This window comes from Phyllobates terribilis, unplaced genomic scaffold (genome assembly GCF_046119375.1).
Source record: "Phyllobates terribilis strain yellow unplaced genomic scaffold, ASM4611937v1 Scaffold_1__5_contigs__length_1240528914, whole genome shotgun sequence".
Classification (NCBI taxonomy): Eukaryota; Metazoa; Chordata; class Amphibia; order Anura; family Dendrobatidae; genus Phyllobates; species Phyllobates terribilis.
The window spans coordinates 771,977,923-771,997,281 of NW_027362761.1; the positions used below are offsets into that span (position 1 = coordinate 771,977,923).

The 19,359-nt window shown below is 43.2% G+C and overlaps 1 protein-coding gene across 3 annotated transcripts in view; it reads left to right on the plus strand.

Annotated features, from left to right (window-relative positions):
- The window catches only part of SH2D4A (SH2 domain containing 4A), an 89,702-nt gene that overhangs the window by 44,553 nt on the left and 25,790 nt on the right, over positions 1–19,359 (plus strand). For all 3 annotated transcript variants that reach the window (XM_073636974.1, XM_073636976.1, XM_073636975.1), the window contains one exon: positions 6,985–7,150. In XM_073636974.1, coding sequence (XP_073493075.1) covers positions 6,985–7,150 — 166 coding nt within the window. The remainder of the gene's footprint in view (positions 1–6,984; positions 7,151–19,359) is intronic.

Sequence of the window (19,359 nt, forward strand, 5' to 3'; positions counted from 1 at the left end):
ATTGTGCGGTTTTTCAGCTAAGCATATTAGCTTCAGCACAGCCTGTTGCCGCTTGGCCGAGGCAGTGCTGCAGTGCTTCCAGCTTGTGACTGATGTGGTCATTTCAGAGATGGAGGCTGAAGATGAGGAGGAGGCTGAGGAGGATGAGCTGCAGGAGCTCTAGACCGTGGGTGCAACCCTGATTGACCTAGGGCCCGCAATCCTTGGCGTCGGGAGGACGTGTTCCGTCCCAAGGTCCGACAGGGTCCCGGCTTCCACTATATTAACCCAGTGTGCCATCAGCGAGATGTACCATCCCTGCCCACAAGCACTTGTCCACGTGTCCGTGGTTAGGTGGACTTTACCGGTAACTGCGTTGTTGAGAGCACGGCTAATGTTTTGAGACACGTGCTTGTGTAATGCGGGGACGGCACACCGGGAGAAATAGTGGCGGCTGGGGACCGAGTACCGAGGGACGGCTGCCGCCATCAGGTTGCGGAATGCTTCCGTCTCCACGAGCCTAAAAGGCAACATTTCAAGCGCAAGCAGTCGTGAAATGTGAGAATTTAGTAGTGTGGCCTGTGGGGCGTTGGCTGCATATTTGCGCTTGCGTTCCAAGGACTGGGGTATGGACAACTGAACGCTGCGCTGGGACAAGGACATGGACGTGCTTCCTGATGCTGCTACTTGAGAGTGTGCAACGACAGGTGCAGGGCAGGAGTCGTCTTCGCATGCACCATGGACAGGGGATTGGCTTGTATGCTCAACAGCGGAAGAAGCAATGGTGCCACCCGCAGACACTGTTCCTGGACCCTGGGGTTCGGCCCACAAAGTCGGGTGCTTTGCTGCCATGTGCCTGATCATGCTGCTGGTGGTCAGGCTGGTCGTTTTGCCACCCCTGCTGATGCTGGCCTGGCAGGTGTTGCAAATGGCCTTTTTGGGGTTATCGACAGAGTCTTTAAAAACAACCAGACTCTGGAAGACCTAACAGTTGTGCTGGCAACTTCCTTCGTGTTGGTGTTACGGGAAACGGTTGCCTGCCTTCTGTCTGCAGCCACAACACTGCTTATTCCTGCCTGTTGGGGTGCTCTGCCTCCCTCCCCCTGTGTGCTGCTGTCCTTGCTCTGCATGTCCTCCTGCCAGGTTGGGTCAGTTACTATATCATCCACCACCTCGTTTTCCACTTCCGCACCCTGGTCCTCCTCCTGACTTTCTGGCAATTGTGTCTCATCATCGTCCACCTCTTATGACACTTTCCCAACGTCGCCTTCGTGTGACCGTGGCTGCTCAAATATTTGGGCATCGCTACACGCGATCTCCTCTTGCCCCGCTTCAAGTGGACCGGGCGAGAGGCCCGAATCTATAAATGGAAAAGTGAACTGCTCTTCAGAGTGTCCAAGTGTGGGATCAGTTGTCTCTGGGTACTCGGCATGGTGGGATTAAGGAGGATCAGGGTGAGGAATATGCGGTCCAGACTCACGGCTACTGAGACTTGACCGTGTGGAAGACAGGGTGGTGATGGGGGTGGCTAAGTGACTGGAAGCATTATCCGCTGTCCAACCAACAACCTTTTGACACTGCTCTGGGTTCAATAGTGGTGTGCTGCGGTCCCCTAGAAATTGCGACAGGAAGGTCAGGCGAGAAGATGTGGGTGTTTGTTGTGGCACAATTTCGGTTTGCCCACGGCCTCTGCATGCACCATTAACATCACGTCAAGTTCCCTGTCCCTTGCCACGTGCCTTGCCAATTTTAAATGGAGGACAGTATCTTCCACGCTCACTACAAATGACTGAGTTTGGAGCGAACTTATATGTGATCCGTGTGATAGAGAAAATAGAGTTTTAAGTACCTGGCCTGTAGGTAAGTAGTTTGACCAGCAAACTGCTGTGAATTGCTTCACTGACACACTGAAATAAATTTTTAATGGAGGCCAGAAATGGCAATATTTTCTGACAACGTATATGTGATCCGTTTGACGGAGAAAATAGAGTTTTAAATACCTGGCCTGTAGGTAAGTAGTTTGAACAGCAAACTGCGGTGAATTGGTTCACTGACGCACTAAAGGAAATTTTTAATGTAGGCCAGAAATGGCAGTATTTTCTGACAACGTATATGTGATCCGTTTGATGGAGAAAACACTGTATTAAATAGCTGGATTTCTAGCGCTTTAATATGGAAAGGACCTGGCTGTATTCTGCAGTGCCAACAAGCAAATGGCGCAGAAAAACGGTGTTCTCTGGATTGCTTTTTAAGAAAATAATGAGGATTAAGATCCAAAGAAAAGTATTCCTGGCCCCTGAGACCTGGGCCTTTGTATAGAAGTATCTAACAGCAGCAAAAGGCAGAATTGGAATGGAGCCTCTTGTGCTATATGCACTGCAGTCTGCTATATACACTGCCTGCCTATACACCCTGCCTGCCTGATATCTCGGCAGATGGATTAGTCCTCAGAAGGACTGTTTGTTAAGATGGATATGTGTAATGTACAGTTTTTCTCCCTACACTACCTAATACACAATCAAATCTCTCCCTGACGCAGCAGCAGCTCTCCTTACACTGTCTGATCCGGAGTGACTGTGACGAGCATGGCGGCGCCAGGTCTGATATGGACCTGATGACGCTGTGAGGCCAGCCAATCACAGTAATGCCCACAACCAGCATGGCTACGGCATTACAGTGCATGGCAGGCAATCCCTGCATGTTCATTGGCTCTCTAAATAGCGCCAAACATGCAGGGAGGGGACCCGAGTTCCCGCCCGAGCAACCCGGAAATACTCGGCGAGCGCTGAGCATCTCGAACAGTGAGATGCTCGGGCGAGCACCGAGCAGTAGCGAGCATGCTCGCTGATCACTACTGAAGACATGTTTTATGTTAGATAATCTGTATGGCTGGATAACATATCTCGGGGAAAATAGGAATGTATGTAGGTATGTGTATGACTCCGAATGCTGTAGTGATGGAAGGGAATATAGTGGACATCATTCAGGTATTATCATGTCACACTAAAACTCATGTGACATAAAAGGCCATAAATGAGCTCATTGCATCTGCTCCATTTATACCCTGTCACTATGAGTCAGTGTATAATCATTGTCCAAAGATACAACATAGAAAAGTTGCAATCAAAAGAGTTATTCTGATCCCTTTTCAATGCATTTATTTTAGCTTAAAAATGTGAATGCTAAATCTCAAACCACTTTCACACGTGAATATATTGCATCTGTAACGTAAGCCAAAAGCAGGACTCATGAGAAGCAAATCTTTGTGTCATAGTTTTCTCTATGTATGACCCACTTACTGTTCTTAGCTTACTGATGCAAAATACTGAGCAAAGTACACAAGTGTAAAAATGGACATTTTAAACTTTTTCTTTTTACTTTTAAGGCTATGTTCACATATCATGGTTTTTTCAGCGTTCATTTTCTGCAGCAAAACCGGATTTCTTACCAGGAGGTTGTTCAGGATTTTTGTTGCTGTTTTCTTGCTTTTTTTGGCACATTTTTGGTGCGTTTTTTCAGCGTTTTTTTCACTGTCCTTTTGTCTCTGTTCTGCATGTACATAAGGTTCAATGGAAAAAAAATCTCATTCTGATTTAGGCACAAAAGACTCTGAAAAAATGCTTAAAACTTGACTCTTGCATTTTTGGTGCATTTTTCAGCGTCTTTTTCACCACCCATTACTTCCAATGGGTGAAAAAACGCTGCAAAACGCTGAAAGAAGTGACATCCTCTATTTTATACAATTTTATTTTATTTAATTCTATTAAAACCATGATGTGTGCATGAGATTTCTGGAGTCACATAGACTTTGCTGGCACAGCAAAATGCAGCTGAAAATATGCATAAAAAAACACATAAAAAAAACGCTGAAAAAAACATGATATGTGAAAATAGCCTCCCTGTTATAATTTCCACTAATGTTTTAAAAGGTTCTACAGCTAAATTTACAAAAAGTGAAATGTGATTAATAGAACACATCAAGATGCTGAATGACCAGTTTGATGAGTGTTTGGTGATAGTTAAGCTACTTTGCTAAACGGCTGAGTTGTCAAGATAGAGTATTCTTTAGGAATAACCTTCCAGACAGCTATAGACCCCGATTTATCAAGACCTGTGATTTTCTCACTGGTCTTAATGAGGAGGCGTGTTAGAGTCAGACGCTCCTGATTCATTAAGGGGCGCACGCCTCTTAATGAATCAGGAGCGTCTGACGAGTGATGCGCCCCTTTGTCTGGAGTAAGATTTCTGGTGTAGGTTCCCCTCTTTATGAATTAGACAAGCTGTGGCGGTGGTAGCACCACACTGCCGCGCCACCCTCCTGCTCAGACTCTGCCCATTTTAACAGAGCATGAGGAAACTGGCATAGAAACACCAAAAGTCACAAGTTGTGCAAAAATTTTGCAACTTTTCAAAGCGGTTTACGGCAGAACACTGATGAAATTGCTGTGATGAATTGGGGCCATAGTTATATCCATTGGGTATTGGGTTTACAGCCAGTCTATGAGTAGCTTTTGGTTCCCAATCCAAAATCAGTGGTTTATACTACTGGCCTCCTATAGTATTTTTGTCACTTTGGAGTCCCTTAGGTCAAACATGTGATCACAACCTCTGCACCCCCAAACTACACCCCTCTTTAGGGATCTAACAAATGATCAAAACTTTGTAGGGGACCTTGCCTGCTGTGGCCTAGTTGAGACCTACCTATAAACACTCTTTTGCAATAAACACTTAAAGAGTAACTATCGTAGATCAATAGTACACAATGAAAATAGGAAACTTTGTAATATACATTGTTAGAGAAATCTGTTTCTTTCCCCTCCTGGATTAATCATTCATTGTCTAAATTCTTAATTCAGAGGTAAAATCTGTCTTAAGTGAAGGCAATTATTACATTACTGAGATAGGAGATGCCAGTTGGTACTCATAAAGTTCTATGGAGAACTGTAACTGTCAGATCAGGAGAACTTGTAACAGAATGTCTGTGTCTGCCTCTAGCTCCTCTCCTTCCTCATCCCTACTTCTTCCCACATTTACTATCTTAGTAATGGGAAAATCTGCTTTTACTGAATACAAATTTTACAGATTTTATCTATGAATTGAGAGTGAAAGTTCAATCCTGGTGGAGAAAGCAGCATATTTCTTTGATAAGATATATTACAGTTTCTTATTTTCATGTGTACTATTGATTTAGGAAATAAACATTAAAATAATGGTCACTAACAATTACAATTAGGTATACACGAACAATGACATACATATACAAGAGACAAATGCATTAAATACATACAGATACCGTATATACAGTGGTATGAAAAAATGTTTGCCCCATTCCTGATTTCTTGTTCTTTTGTCACACTTAAATGTTTCAGATCACAAAAACAAATTTAAATATTAGACAAAGATAACACAAGTAAACACAAAATTCAGTTTTTAAATAAAGGTCTTAATTATTAAGGTAAAAAGAAATCCAAACCTACAGGGCCCTGTGTGAAAAAGTGATTACCCCACCACTTAAGACATAAATTAACTGTAGTTTATCACATCTTTGGAAAGCTGAGTTCAATTTCCCTAGCCAAGATGCAAACATACAGTACATGAATATGTGTACAGACAAATATGTAGAAATATACACACTCACACAGACATGCAAAAATAGATGAGACCTAGTTCTTAAGGGGAATCTGTCACCACTTTTGAACTATCTAATTTATTAATATCGGCATACAGGTTATCAGAATCAGTTATTCAAAAAAGAAACTGTTTTGCCATTATAAACTATGCAGGGTAAACTTCTGCAGGTGCGCCTACCTGTGTCTGGACAACTTTGTAGACTAAGGGGTTAAATAAGGCTAGGTCCATTATGAACGCCCAATTATTGGTTGAAGTGTGACTAGAAATCGTTGTAGTTGTGTGACTCACTACTTACTGTGACTGCTGTGCTTTATCATTTCCCGACCAAAGGTTGAGAGGCACCAATAGTCTTCTTAAGTTTGCTAAAGTTTTTATATCAAAGTAAACATTGAATAATATTTAACAAGCAAACAGCACAGTAAGACATACGGGCTAAATGGTGGAACATACATTCAGACTAGTACTAGCTGCTTAATATTACACTGCATTTTATAGTTTTTAATGCACCTGCAAAATGAATGTAGTGCAGTATTGCATCACCACTTAAGTGCAATTCTAAAGTAATACTATGAAATGAGGGCTGTTTTATGGATACAAAACTATGGTGTGTATCGGAACATTAGACATTAAATAGCTTCTTTCAGAGCAGAAAATTGCTTCTAAGTTCGGAGGCTTACTCTTTCATATCTTTCATATAAAGGGTGGGGGGTAACTTGCTGGAGTCTAGATATGATTGCTTTAAATTTTAATTCTCACAAGCATTGTCATTTATTGGCATTATCTGTTTGAACTTTTAGAGTTAAAGGGGTTGTCCAGAATATTTTTTTTTTTACTATAGACCTATAAGCTAGCAAGTAGGTAGTTGCAAACAGAGGCAAGTACCTACCTGCTTTACCTGGTGTTGGCTCAGAGTGGTCACTGACTGTGGGGGATTCAGCTACTCCAGGTCAACAGAGCAGCTCTTCTTCTTCCGGGCTGCTTTGTCAATGGGGCGTGACTGCCGACATCATGCTGATTGACAACCGGATCCCCGCAGATGCCAGGCAGTAAGAAGCTGGCTGTCAATCAGCATGACATTGGCTCAACAGAGCAGAGTGGAAGAGAAGCTGCTGCCCTGTGGACATGACGTCAGCAGAAGCCACAGAATCACCGGCAGGTGCTGTTTTGTGACTGCTCCGTGCCGGGAGAGATCGGCGCTGGGCACAACAAGCAGGTAGTTAGCAACTACTTGCCTGTTAGTTTTTAGGCCCATAGTGAACAAAATAACATAATACTGGGTAACCCCTTTAAACCTAGATATTTTTCTAGTCATGTTGTTGCAGATGGTAACGTTTGCAGTGTATTAGTGCTTATATATAACTTTCTGTCCCACAGGAAAGATGAAGAGGAAGAGTTATCAAAACTGTCAGAAGCCTTGACACTACAGGCACAGACACAAATTGAAACAGTGGAGACATGGAAGCAAAATGTTGAAAACAAAAAACCTGCCAAAGAAGAAGCCACAACAATTGATCAAAAGATGATAAATGAAGAAAATCAGGTAAATAGCAAACATGTATTACCCTGGCTGCGGTGAACCTGACGTGACCCACAGTACAATCCTCTGTTGAAGGTTTCATGGTCATACAATTTAGTTTTACAGAACATTCATGATTATATCCAAAGTCTAGCTTTCATTCTCTTATGCAACGTTTGACAATGTTGGCAACATGTAGTATTTAGAATTCATTGTATATATAGTACAAAGCATAATAGTGCCCGTGTCTCAGATGCAAGAAATGGACAGATCTACATATTTGTCTTGCAAAAAGTTAAATTATTTCCTTGATTAAGGCTTCATATATGCTTATTTGTTTAATTACCCTGGTTTTTCTAGTCCTCTAGCCCTAGTGTGACCTATTCATTTTTGTTTGCTACAATGCAATACCAAAGCCAAAAAATGGGCAATAAAAACTGGTAAAACCATGGAGTCCTAGCTAAACGCACAAAGCCCTAGTTGGCATTACTCAGTTCCATCATCTTATTGCTGAGGGAAATTTTTGAGTATTGAAAAATATTGAACACTTTCCGGGTTCCGGGAAAAAAACCACATACTGCTGCACCACACTGTTTCCATAACTCTGTTAGCAATTCATAAAAGGGGCGCTTCATTGTACTCAGCATGTGGACCTCTAGCTATCAAAACTTTAAATGAGAGGCATCCTTTAATCCTTTATTTCTGTGGGTCCCTATGGCACCTGAAATGCATGCCTGCTAAACCAGCTGTCCTACATCTATGGCCAACATTACATCTCATAAAGATATTTAATAGCATATAAACATTATTTGATTTGTGATAATCAATGTGGATTTTGCTGAAGTCATGTCAAGTTTTCGTTTTTACTCAAAATTCTTCCTAAACCACATTTCTTCTAAAATTCCAAAACGTTCATGGAGATATACAGTTGGACCCAGAATTGTCTTCTTGGCTAACTTTCTAACACAAGTAATGGACATTGGGTTTAACCACTAAGGACCGTGTCATACAGTCTAAATGGCATACTGTACAATGCTGCATAGTGATAAATGTATAAAACAGATTCTTATGGCCGGTACTGTCTGCCTACGACTGAGCACCATCTGATATGGACACAACAATGGAGGGCAGTTGTGGTGTCAACTATTTCTGTAACTTAAGGTCCATTTACATTGCAAAATTATCATGAAAGTTCCTAGGAACATAATCATGCAGTGTGGACAGGATGCCAATCACCTGATGAACAAACTCATTCATTAGCTGAAATGATTTTTTACTTTGCGCTAAAGATTATGGTTGTTGGTAGCACATTGTCCTGCACTGACAAGAACTATACGCACTGTACAATCTATTAGAGATCATTCGGATCATTCGGAGCGCACCTGAAGGGGATCCACCTGTGTAAGCATGCTATTAAACAACCGGCAAACATGTTGGCGGTTGTTTTTATGCTGTACATCGTGCAGTGTAAATCGATCATTATGGAAAAGAAGTAGTAAACTCAGAAACTGCTGAAAATAAGTTGAAGCATCTTTCCACAAGAATACAATTCTGGAATGTATATTTTCAGATCTTTCTTTCTTTCTCTTTTTTTTTTTACGGTGACTAACTTTCCTGACTTAGAAATGCTTTTGTTGGTACTGAAATGGTACTTAACTATTATGTTGTGCAATTTATCTGTGTAATAAGAATATGGTAAGAGAATTAGTAAGTAAATTGTAAACTGTAAAATGTCCTCACCTTACTGGAAATCCCCAATTGTGAATTTCAGGGACGCATGACACTTACAGCTAGGTAAACACTGAACTTCCATGATTCACATGCTGGGCCTTTGATTTTAGGTTTCACTGGAGCCAAGTTCAGCAAGCCACCAGGCATTATGACGTTCACAGTTTACAGAAGGGAATAAGAACGCTAATTTACATTGTAAAGCAAGAAAAAGAGGCATAGCTCTTTTTCCAAACTTGGTCCTGATCTATCAAGACTGGGGTGAGCAACGCAGGTCTTGATAAATGGGGCATGTTGGAGTCATACGCTTTTGATTCATTAGGATGTGCACATCTCTTAATGTCTAAGGATAATCTGAAAAGTGGTGTGCACCTCGCCACAAATTTTACTCCGCTGAGGAACTGGAGTAAGATTTCTGGTGTAAGGAATGGAACAGATTGTCATGAATTAGTAGAGCTGGGCATCACACCCACATTCCATCACTGTCAAGCCACCAGCTCCACCCATTTGGCCGAAACTGGGATTGAAAAATCCAAAAGTCATGAAATTTTTGTGCAACTCTGTGTTGTTCAAAAGTTTTGTGGTTTTTCAAAGTAATTTACACCAGAACTCAAGTGTAATCACTTTGATGAACTGAGGCCATAATATTCTGGCCAAAATTAGAGGGAGCATAGGAGTTCACTGAATACATTACACTAAAAAAGTGGTACAGCACTCAGTCATCTCCCAGGGATAGGTAATAACTTGTTTATATAGTCCTGTGGATAGATGATAACTTGCTGTTATGGTTCAACTCCTTCAAGGACAACTCCCTTTAAGTGTCATGAATGTGCCACACTCTGCTGGAACCTGTGGTACATCTGATGTTGGAGGATTGCAGCGATTAGCTGAACACAGGTCCTCTATAAATCTACACAGCCATTCATGAGTTAACAGGTATCTTGTGGCATGAAAAGGGTTTAGAGTTCCTTGTTGTCTATTGGCTGTGCTGTTTATTGGAACCACACCCTTCCATTATATAAACCTGTGTCTGGCTTCCCTCCATGAGAGCAAAAGAATCTTCATTTTGTTCCTAGCTACATTGGAGAAGGTGTTCTGGAGAGTTGCTCTTAGTTGTTTTGAGATTGTTGCATGTGATTTGTTGTGAATACGTGTACCTCCCCTTTTGGCAATTTTGCATGTTGCTTTTCTGCTTCTTTACTGTGCACCCATTTCCTCTTCAAATTTTATCCTGTGTGCCTGCTGTTTGATTGTGCCTTGGTTTCGCCCTCGCTGTCCAGCCTGTGTTTACCCTTTCTCTCCTGTCCCTTTCCGCCCTGGGGCAAGGTATGGAACAACTTAGGATTTTGTAGGAGCACTGAGATGTACGAGACCCAGGCATCTCCACCTTCAGGGGTAACCCTGGGGTTAGAAATAGACTAGAACTCCCCTAGATTAAGGGACAGTATAGGGTCTCTCTGCCCAGGTTTTCCTACAGTCCCAGCATGACATTAAGTATAAATTATTTATTAATTTGGCCAGTAGACCAATTAATGCAAAGATGTGTAGATGCTTTATATGATAAACCGATATTTCATCACTTGTGATGCGTATCTTTGTACTGTATAATGGAAAGGGTGGATAAACAAAGGTGTGTTACGTCTTGAGGTTAGAGTAGTCATTATGTTTCCATGATGCAAAAGTATCACTGAGTAAGCACAACATGGTAAGAAATGACATAATTATCTGCTGTCATAAAAGTTCAGTGCTTTCTTTGCATATTTGTTACACTGAATAGTTTCTGACTTTTCATTACATTGTAATGTTAGAAAAAAAGAACTCAAGTAATCAGCTAGCAATTTTTGAAATCTGGCTACTTACTTTTTATCTAAGGTCATTTTAACTGCTCTCTAAGACAAAATTGTTTACTTCACCTTGTCCAGCAATAGTTTGAATTCATAAAACATAGATTAAGATGGCCTATGCCTCCTAATAAATTTGTGTCAATTTACTACTTACTGTACATGCATTAGGCTAGGATGACATGCTGGTTTTAGTAACCCATGTATTGAGTAACAATGGTGTGAAAAAGTGTTTGCCCCCTTCCTGATTTCTGTGCCTTTATTATTAAGTTATGTTCTATTTTGACTGGGTCTGTTTAGACTGTGTTTAGTTGTGATGATTTTGAAGTGACGTTTATATTCCTTACCTGTGTATTTTTGTGATAATGTCAGAAAGGCATCCTAATTCTTGAGCTATGCTTTATTTTTAAGATGTTGCAATAGTGTTTGTTTGTATTCCGGCTGTTTTTTAGTGCTATGATGATACAACATAATTTACTGGAATTCTTAGGCTGTGTTCTAATGTAATGATGTTACAGTAGGTTGTATCTTTGTGTACAGTAAAAACAGTGCTCTAATGCAATGATGTAACAATGACCATACATTCTTCAATAAACTATTGTCCGATTTGATGCTTTTAAATTTTTTTATAATTTATATATGGGCTGTGTTCTATTGTGATAATATTGCTTTGTTCTCTTGTTATTCATTGGCTTTGTTCTATCGTGATGTCTCAATAGTGGCTGCAATTGTTAATATACTTCGTTTTATACTGATGATGTCACAATGCTCTGTGTTTTCATTTTTAAACTATGTTATACAATCACAGTATAAGATACTGAGGTTTGTATCTTTGTTCTGTGTTGGTGATGACATATTAGACTATATATTAACATTTTGTATTACATCACAGTATAAGATACTGAGGTTTGTATCTTTGTTCTGTGTTGGTGATGACTAGTGTTGACTGTTGAGCGATACCTTCCGATATCAAGAAATATCGGATCGGATTGGATCGGGCCGTTACCCAAAAAGTATCGGATATCGCCGATTCCGATACCGAAAACCAATGCAAGTCAATGGGACACAAATATCGTAATGAAAATAAACCCTTTCTTTCCTTGTAGGTTAATTCTACATGAAGGAAAACAACTAACAATAATGTAGAATGTATTGGGGGAGGTGGTTGCCCAAATCGATGGGAACAGTGCTCACAGTGAAACATGAAAAGCCGGCAATTCAGCAGCGGCATACACCGGTACCCGACAATTTATAACAGAAAGAATAGAGCTTCACACATAGATTAGATAGATAGAAACATGTCAGTCACATATATATGAAGTACAGTGACAGTGTTGCTTACTGTACTTGTCATTTAGTGTAAAGGATTTATTTAAAAAAATATTAGTGTTTTCATGCACCGTCTCTTTAAAAAAGCCGGCCGGCAATTCAGCATCTGTACCCGACAATTTAGAATAGAAAGAATAGAGAATCACACATAGATTAGATAGATAGAAACATGTCAGTCACATATATAATAAGTACAGTGACAGTGTTGCTTACTGTACTTGTCATTTAGTGTAAAGGATTTATTTAAAAAAATATTAGTGTTTTCATGCACCGTCTCTTTAAAAAAGCCGGCCGGCAATTCAGCAGCTTTACCCGACAATTTAGAATAGAAAGAATAGGGAATCACACATAGATTAGATAGATAGAAACATGTCAGTCACATATATATGAAGTACAGTGACAGTGTTGATTACTGTAATTGTCATTTAGTGTTAAAATAAAGGATTTATTAAAAAAAAATTGGCGTGGGGATCCCCGTAATTTTAGTCTCTAGCGGAGGTTAAGCAGACAGCTGGGGCAGATGTTTGAAGCCTGGTAAGGGGGTAATACCCACGGAGCTCCCCAGGCTACTAATATCAGCCCCCAGCTGAATACCTAGCCTTTACTACCTATTAAAATGGGGGACCCCCCCAAAAAAATGACGTGGGGTCCCCCCTAATTTAATAGCTAGCAAAGGCTAGGCAGACAGCTGGGGGCTGATATTAATAGCCCAGGAAGGGAGCCATGAATATTGGCCCCCTCCCAGGCTAGAAACACCAGCCGTCAGCTGCCCCAGAAATGGCGCATCCATAGGATGCGCCAATTCTGGCGCTTAGCCTCGCTCTTCCCACTGCCCTGTAGCGGTGGCAGTGGGGTAATAGGGCTGGGGTTGATGTCAGCTTATAATGCCAGCTGACATCAAGCCCAGGTTAGTAATGGAGAGGCGTCTATAAGACACCCCCATTACTAACCCCATAGTCAAAGTTAAAAAAAAAAACACAAACACCCAGAATAAAGTCCTTTAATTGAAATAAAGACACAATTCTTTATTGTTCTAAATTAAACCTTACTTACCATCACGCCCATTCCAGCTGAAGCCTACGATCTCCTGCAATAAAAGAAAAATAATAAAGCAACATCATCCTTACCTTCCCATGGTTCCCAGGACGGCTCCAGCTCTGCTACATCGAGATGACAGGCTGGACCGCAGCAGAACGCTGCCATCCAGCCTGTCATCCCACGGACACTGAGAAGCGCAGGCATGCTTGCGCTCCTCAGTGTCTGGCTGTGACGGCATCCAGATGAGCAGACAATGAACTCAGCTCACCTCATGCACGTCACTGACAGCGTGGGAGAATTCTCCTGCGCATGCGGTGAGCGTGAGAGACTCGGCTCATCTGGATGCCGTCACAGCCTGACACTGAGGAGCGCAAGCATGCCTGCGCTTCTCAGTGTCTGCGGGATGACAGGCTGGATGGCAGCATTCTGCTGCGGTCCAGCCTGTCATCTCGATGTAGCAGAGCTGGAGCCGTCCTGGGAACCATGGGAAGGTAAGGATGATGTTGCTTTATTATTTTTCTTTTATTGCAGGAGATCGTTGGCTTCAGCTGGAATGGGCGTGATGGTAAGTATGGTTTAATTTACAACAATAAAGAATTGTGTCTTTATTTCAATTAAAGGACTTTATTCTGGGTGTTGTGTTTTTTTTTAAATACTTTACTAGAAAATCATGGTGGTCATGTCTAATATTGGCGTGACCCCATGAATTTCGGGCTTAGGGCCAGCTGATAATGCCAAGCTGGCCCTAACCCCTTTATTACCCAGTGAGCCACCGCACCAGGGCCCTGGATGAGTTGGGTACAGCGCCAGAAGATGGCGCTTCTATGAACGCGCCATTTTCCGGGGTGGCTGCGGACTGCAATTTGCAGCGGGTGGGGCCCTGAAAGCTTGGGCCTCCCTGCGCTGCAGATTCCATCCCCCAGCTGCCTAGTTGTACCTGGCTGGACACAAAAATAGGGCGAAGCTCCACGTATTTTTTTTTTTAATTATTTCATGAAATTCATGAAATAATTAAGAAAAAAAGGGCTTCCCTATATTGTTGTGTCCAACCAGGTACAAATAGGCAGCTGGTGGTTGGGGGCAGCCCGTTCCTGCCTGCTGTAACTGGCTGGACACAAATATAGTGCGAAGCCCCACGTCAATTCTTTTTTAATTTCATGAAATAATTTTAAAAAAAAAGGGCTTCCCTATATTGTTGTGTCCGGCCAGGTACAAATAGGCAGCTGGTGGTTGGGGGCAGCCCGTTCCTGCCTGCTGTACCTGGCTGGACACAAATATAGGGCGAAGCCCTACATCAATTTTTTTTTAATTATTTCATGAATTTCCTGAAATAATTTTAAAAAAATTGACGTGGGGCTTCGCACTATATTTGTGTCCAGCCAGGTATAGCAGGCAGGAACGGGCTGCCCCCAACCACCAGCTGCCTATTTGTACCTGGTTGGACACAACAATATAGGGAAGCCCTTTTTTTCTTTATTATTTCATGAAATAATTTTAAAAAAACAAAAACGTGGGGCTTCGCCCTATTTTTGTGTCCAGCCAGGTACAACTAGGCAGATGGGGGATGAAATCTGCAGCGCAGGGAGGCCCAAGCTTTCTGGGGCCCCCCCGCTGCAAATTGCAGTCTGCAGCCACCCCGGAAAATGGCGCGTTCATAGAAGCGCCATCTTCTGGCGCTGTACCCAACTCATCCAGGGCCCTGGTGCGGTGGCTCACTGGGTAATAAAGGGGTTAGGGCCAGCTTGGCATTATCAGCTGGCCCTAAGCCCGAAATTCATGGGGTCACGCCAATATTAGACATGACCGCCATGATTTTCTAGTAAAATATTTAAAAAAAACACAACACCCAGAATAAAGTCCTTTAATTGAAATAAACACACAATTCTTTATTGTTGTAAATTAAACCATACTTACCATCACGCCCATTCCAGCTGAAGCCAATGATCTTCTGCAATAAAAGAAAAATAATAAAAAACCAACATCATCCTTACCTTTCCATGGTTCCCAGGACAGCTCCAGCTCTGCTACATCGAGATGACAGGCTGGATCGCAGCAGAAAGCTGCCATCCAGCCTGTCATCCCGCGGACACTGAGAAGCGCAGGCATGCTTGCGCTCCTCAGTGTCAGGCTGTGACGGCATCCAGATGAGCCGAGTCTTTCACGCTCACCGCATGCGCAGGAGAATTCTCCCATGCTGTCAGTGACGTGCATGAGGTGAGCTGAGTTCATTGTCGGCTCATCTGGATGCCGTCACAGCCAGACACTGAGGAGCGCAAGCATGCCTGCGCTTCTCAGTGTCTGCGGGATGACAGGCTGGATGGCAGCTTTCTGCTGCGATCCAGCCTGTCATCTCGATGTAGCAGAGCTGAAGCTGTCCTGGGAACCATGGAAAGGTAAGGATGATGTTGCTTTATTATTTTACTTTTATTGCCGGAGATCGTTGGCTTCAGCTGGAATGGGCGTGACGGTAAGTATGGTTTAATTTAGAACATTAAAGAATTGTGTGTTTATTTCAATTAAAGGACTTTATTCTGGGTGTTGTGTTTTTTTTAAATACTTTACTAGAAATTCATGGCAGTCATGTCTAATATTGGCGTGAACCCATGAATTTCGGGCTTAGGGCCAGCAGATAACACAAAGCTGGCCCTAACCCCTTTATTACCCAGTGAGCCACCGCACCAGGGCCCTGGATGAGTTAGATACAGCGCCAGAAGATGGCGCTTCTATGAATGCGCCAATTTCTGGGGTGGCTACGGACTGCAGTTCGCAGCAGGGGGGGCCCAAAAAGCTTGGGCCTCCCTGCGCTGTGGATTCCAGCCCCCAGCTGCTTAGTTGTACCTGGCTGGACACAAAAATAGGGCGAAGCCCCACGTAATTTTTTTTTTTTTTACTTATTTCATGAAATTCATGAAATAATAATAAAAAAAGGGCTTCCCTATATTGTTGTGTCCGGCCAGGTACAATTAGGCAGCTGGGAGTTGGGGGCAGCCCGTTCCTGGATGCTGTACCTGGCTGGCATACAAAAATATGGCAAAGCCCACGTCAAAATTTTTGGGAAAAATTAATTAAAAAATAAATAATAATTTAGGGACTGCATCTTTATTAACTCCTCAAGTGTCATTTAGTGTTAAAATAAAGTTTTTTTTTTAAAAAAAATTGGCGTGGGATCCCCCATAATTTTAGTCTCTAGCGGAGGTTAGGCAGACGGCTGGGGCAGATGTTTGAAGCCTGGGAAGGGGGTAATACCCACGGAGCTTCCCAGGCTACTAATATCAGCCCCCAGCTGAATACCTAGCCTTTACCAGCTATTAAAATGGGGGACCCCCCCAAAGAAATGACGTGGGGTCCCCCCTATTTTAATAGCTAGCAAAGGCTAGGCAGACAGCTGGGGGCTGATATTAATAGCCCAGGAAGGGTGCCATGAATATTGGCCCCCTCCCAGGCTAGAAACACCAGCCGTCAGCGGCCCCAGAAATGGCGCATCCATAGGATGCGCCAATTCTGGCGCTTAGCCTCGCTCTTCCACGCTGCCCTGGTGCGGTGGCAGGGGGTAATAGTGGTGGGGTTCATGTCAGCGCCAGCTGCCATGAAGCCCAGGTTAGTAATGATGGGCGTCTATAAGACACCCCCATTACTAACCTACAAAGTGTTAAAAAGAAAACACACACTACACCCAGAAAAAAATAATTTATTTGAAATAAAACACACCATTTTATTTAATTCTTAGTTTACTAAAAAAAAATAGTTACCTGTCCACGTTCCTGCGCTGATCTCCCATGCATAGCTGTCACATCTGGAGATGGTGACAGCTGTGCATGGCTGCTGTAAGCTCACACTGCCGGGAACACGTCCGCTCCCGGCAGCGGGAGCCACTGACTGAGGTCACCGGAGTGCATTCAGTCAGCGCAGCTACGGTGTCCTCCTTTACGGCACTGCTGTACCGTGGGAATTTATCACGGTACAGCAGGGCCGTAAAGGAGCTCACCAGAGCAGCGCTGCCTGAACTCCGGCGATCCCGCTTATGCAATGACGGGGCTGCCTTACGGCGCCATCATTCTAGCGGCGGCAGCGGTTCAGAGCGGTCACATTCTATGTGGCTGCTCTAAACTTGAGATCTTCGTGGGACACTCGTGGACTACTACGGAGGGGTAAGGATAAGGTTGTGGTTTATTATTTTATATTTTATTACAGGAGATCGATGGCTTCGGGGAATTAGGTGTCTAGGTGAGTATAGGTGTAGTTTTTTATTTTTTACTTTATTTTAGGTGGCGATCGGCGGGGACAGGTAATGTATAAACTAATTTGTTGTAGGTAACCACTGGCCACCAATGACATGTATTTAAAATTTATTGGGGACCAAAAAAAACATGTATAGGGGCAAAAATAGCACATGGGGCAGTTTAAATAGCAGGATCAGGCTGATGGGAACTACTGCTCCTATCGAGCTGATCCTGCTAGCACGAGTGGACGGGGGACAGACATAGGCCGATGGGAGTAGTAGTGTCACATCGGCCTATGTCTGCCTGCACGCACACACTCGCAGACATCGCACAGACACCGCGCACACCCCCACAGACATCGCACAGACACCGCGCACACCCCCGCAGACATCGCACAGACATCGCGTACACACCCGCAGACATCGCACAGACACCCGCACACACACTAATCATGACGGGCTGATAGTCTGGGAGGTGAGGCTGACCTGTGCGGCCGTGGGAAAGTTCATGTGAGTTCATGCAATGCAGTCAAGCATGAACTCACATGAACCCTCTGAGGGCACCGCGGCTACTTCAAATGAACAGCTGATCAGCATCACCTGATACCTCAGCTGTTCATTTGAAATAACCGGCGGGAAAGCGCAGCACAGAACGGGAAAGCCGGCGGTGAAGTCTTTTCACTGCCGGCTTCCCCGCCCGGGTCCTTCGCTCCCCGCTCCTTGGTGCTGCGCTCCCCACTCGGTCCTAACTTACGATCGGGATGGGAGGTGGCGAGGGGAGCGCAGGATCGGGGTGGGAGGCTGCGGGGAAGCAGTATGGGGCTGTGTGATTCTTTAAAAGCCGGCGACTTTTTACAGCCCGTCGGCTTTTAAACAATCAGGAGAATTCTTTCAAGCTGGGATGGCATTCTGATGACAGGCTGGATCGCGGCTGAGCGCTGCCATCCAGCTTGTCATCCTTCAGAGACACTGCAGAGCGCAGGCATTATGGGAACTTCCGATTCCGGTATTCGATATTGTAAAAGTATCGGAATTAAGTATCGGAATTCCGATACCGCGAATATCGGCCGATACCCGATATTTCAGTATCGGAATGCTCAACACTAGTGATGACATATTAGACTATATATTAACATTTTGTATTACATCACAGTATAATATACTGAGGTTTGTATCTTTGTTCTGTGTTGGTGATGACATATTAGACTATATATCAACATTTTGTATTACATTTTGTAGTATATTGTTATGATGTCACAATAATGTTTGAATCTATTCGTCACATACACACTGTCTCAACACGTGACATGTGTCAGACAATGAGCGATCAATCTATTTCTAATTAAAGAGGATATTTTGGACTTTGTAAAAAAAAAAAGTGCTTAAGCACTGTTGTGCCTGATGCCGTTGTTCGCCGGCAAAGAGCTCCTGATGGCGATTCAGCTGCCTCTGCTGACGTCACATCAACAGAGCAGCTTCTTTTTCGGTCTGCTCTGACAGAGCAGGACTGCCGACGTCATTCTGATTGACAGCCGGATCTCCGCTGCCTAACTGGGGGACATGGCTGTCAATCAATATGACGTCGGCAGTCACTCCCAGTTGATAGAGCAGGGCGGAAAAGAAGCCTCTGCCGGTTTCTGTGATGTCAGCAGAGGCAGCTGAATTGCCGGCAGGTGCATTCTGTGACCGCTCTGTGCCGGTGAAGAACGGCGATGGGTACAATAGACAGGTAGGTAGCAACTACCTGCCTGTTAGTGCTTAGGCACTTTTTTATTTTTTACAAAGTCACAGTTATCCCCTTTAACCTTAGACCAAATTCAGTATTTTTTTTATTGTTTAGTGAAAAATTGCCTTTTTTTCAATGTGTGAGAAACATGTGTAAGAATTTTAGGTCCATGTATAAGTTTTCACAATTCGTGTGTCATCCGGTATTCTCATGTGGAAAAAAAAAAGTCAAAGCTTTACCCATACATCGCTCAGCAAAATAATGGACAGCATTCAGATGACACACAGATGACATTCGAGTGCTACCTGCTTTTTTCACGGTCAGCCAATTCGATTAAAATAAGACGTCTCCT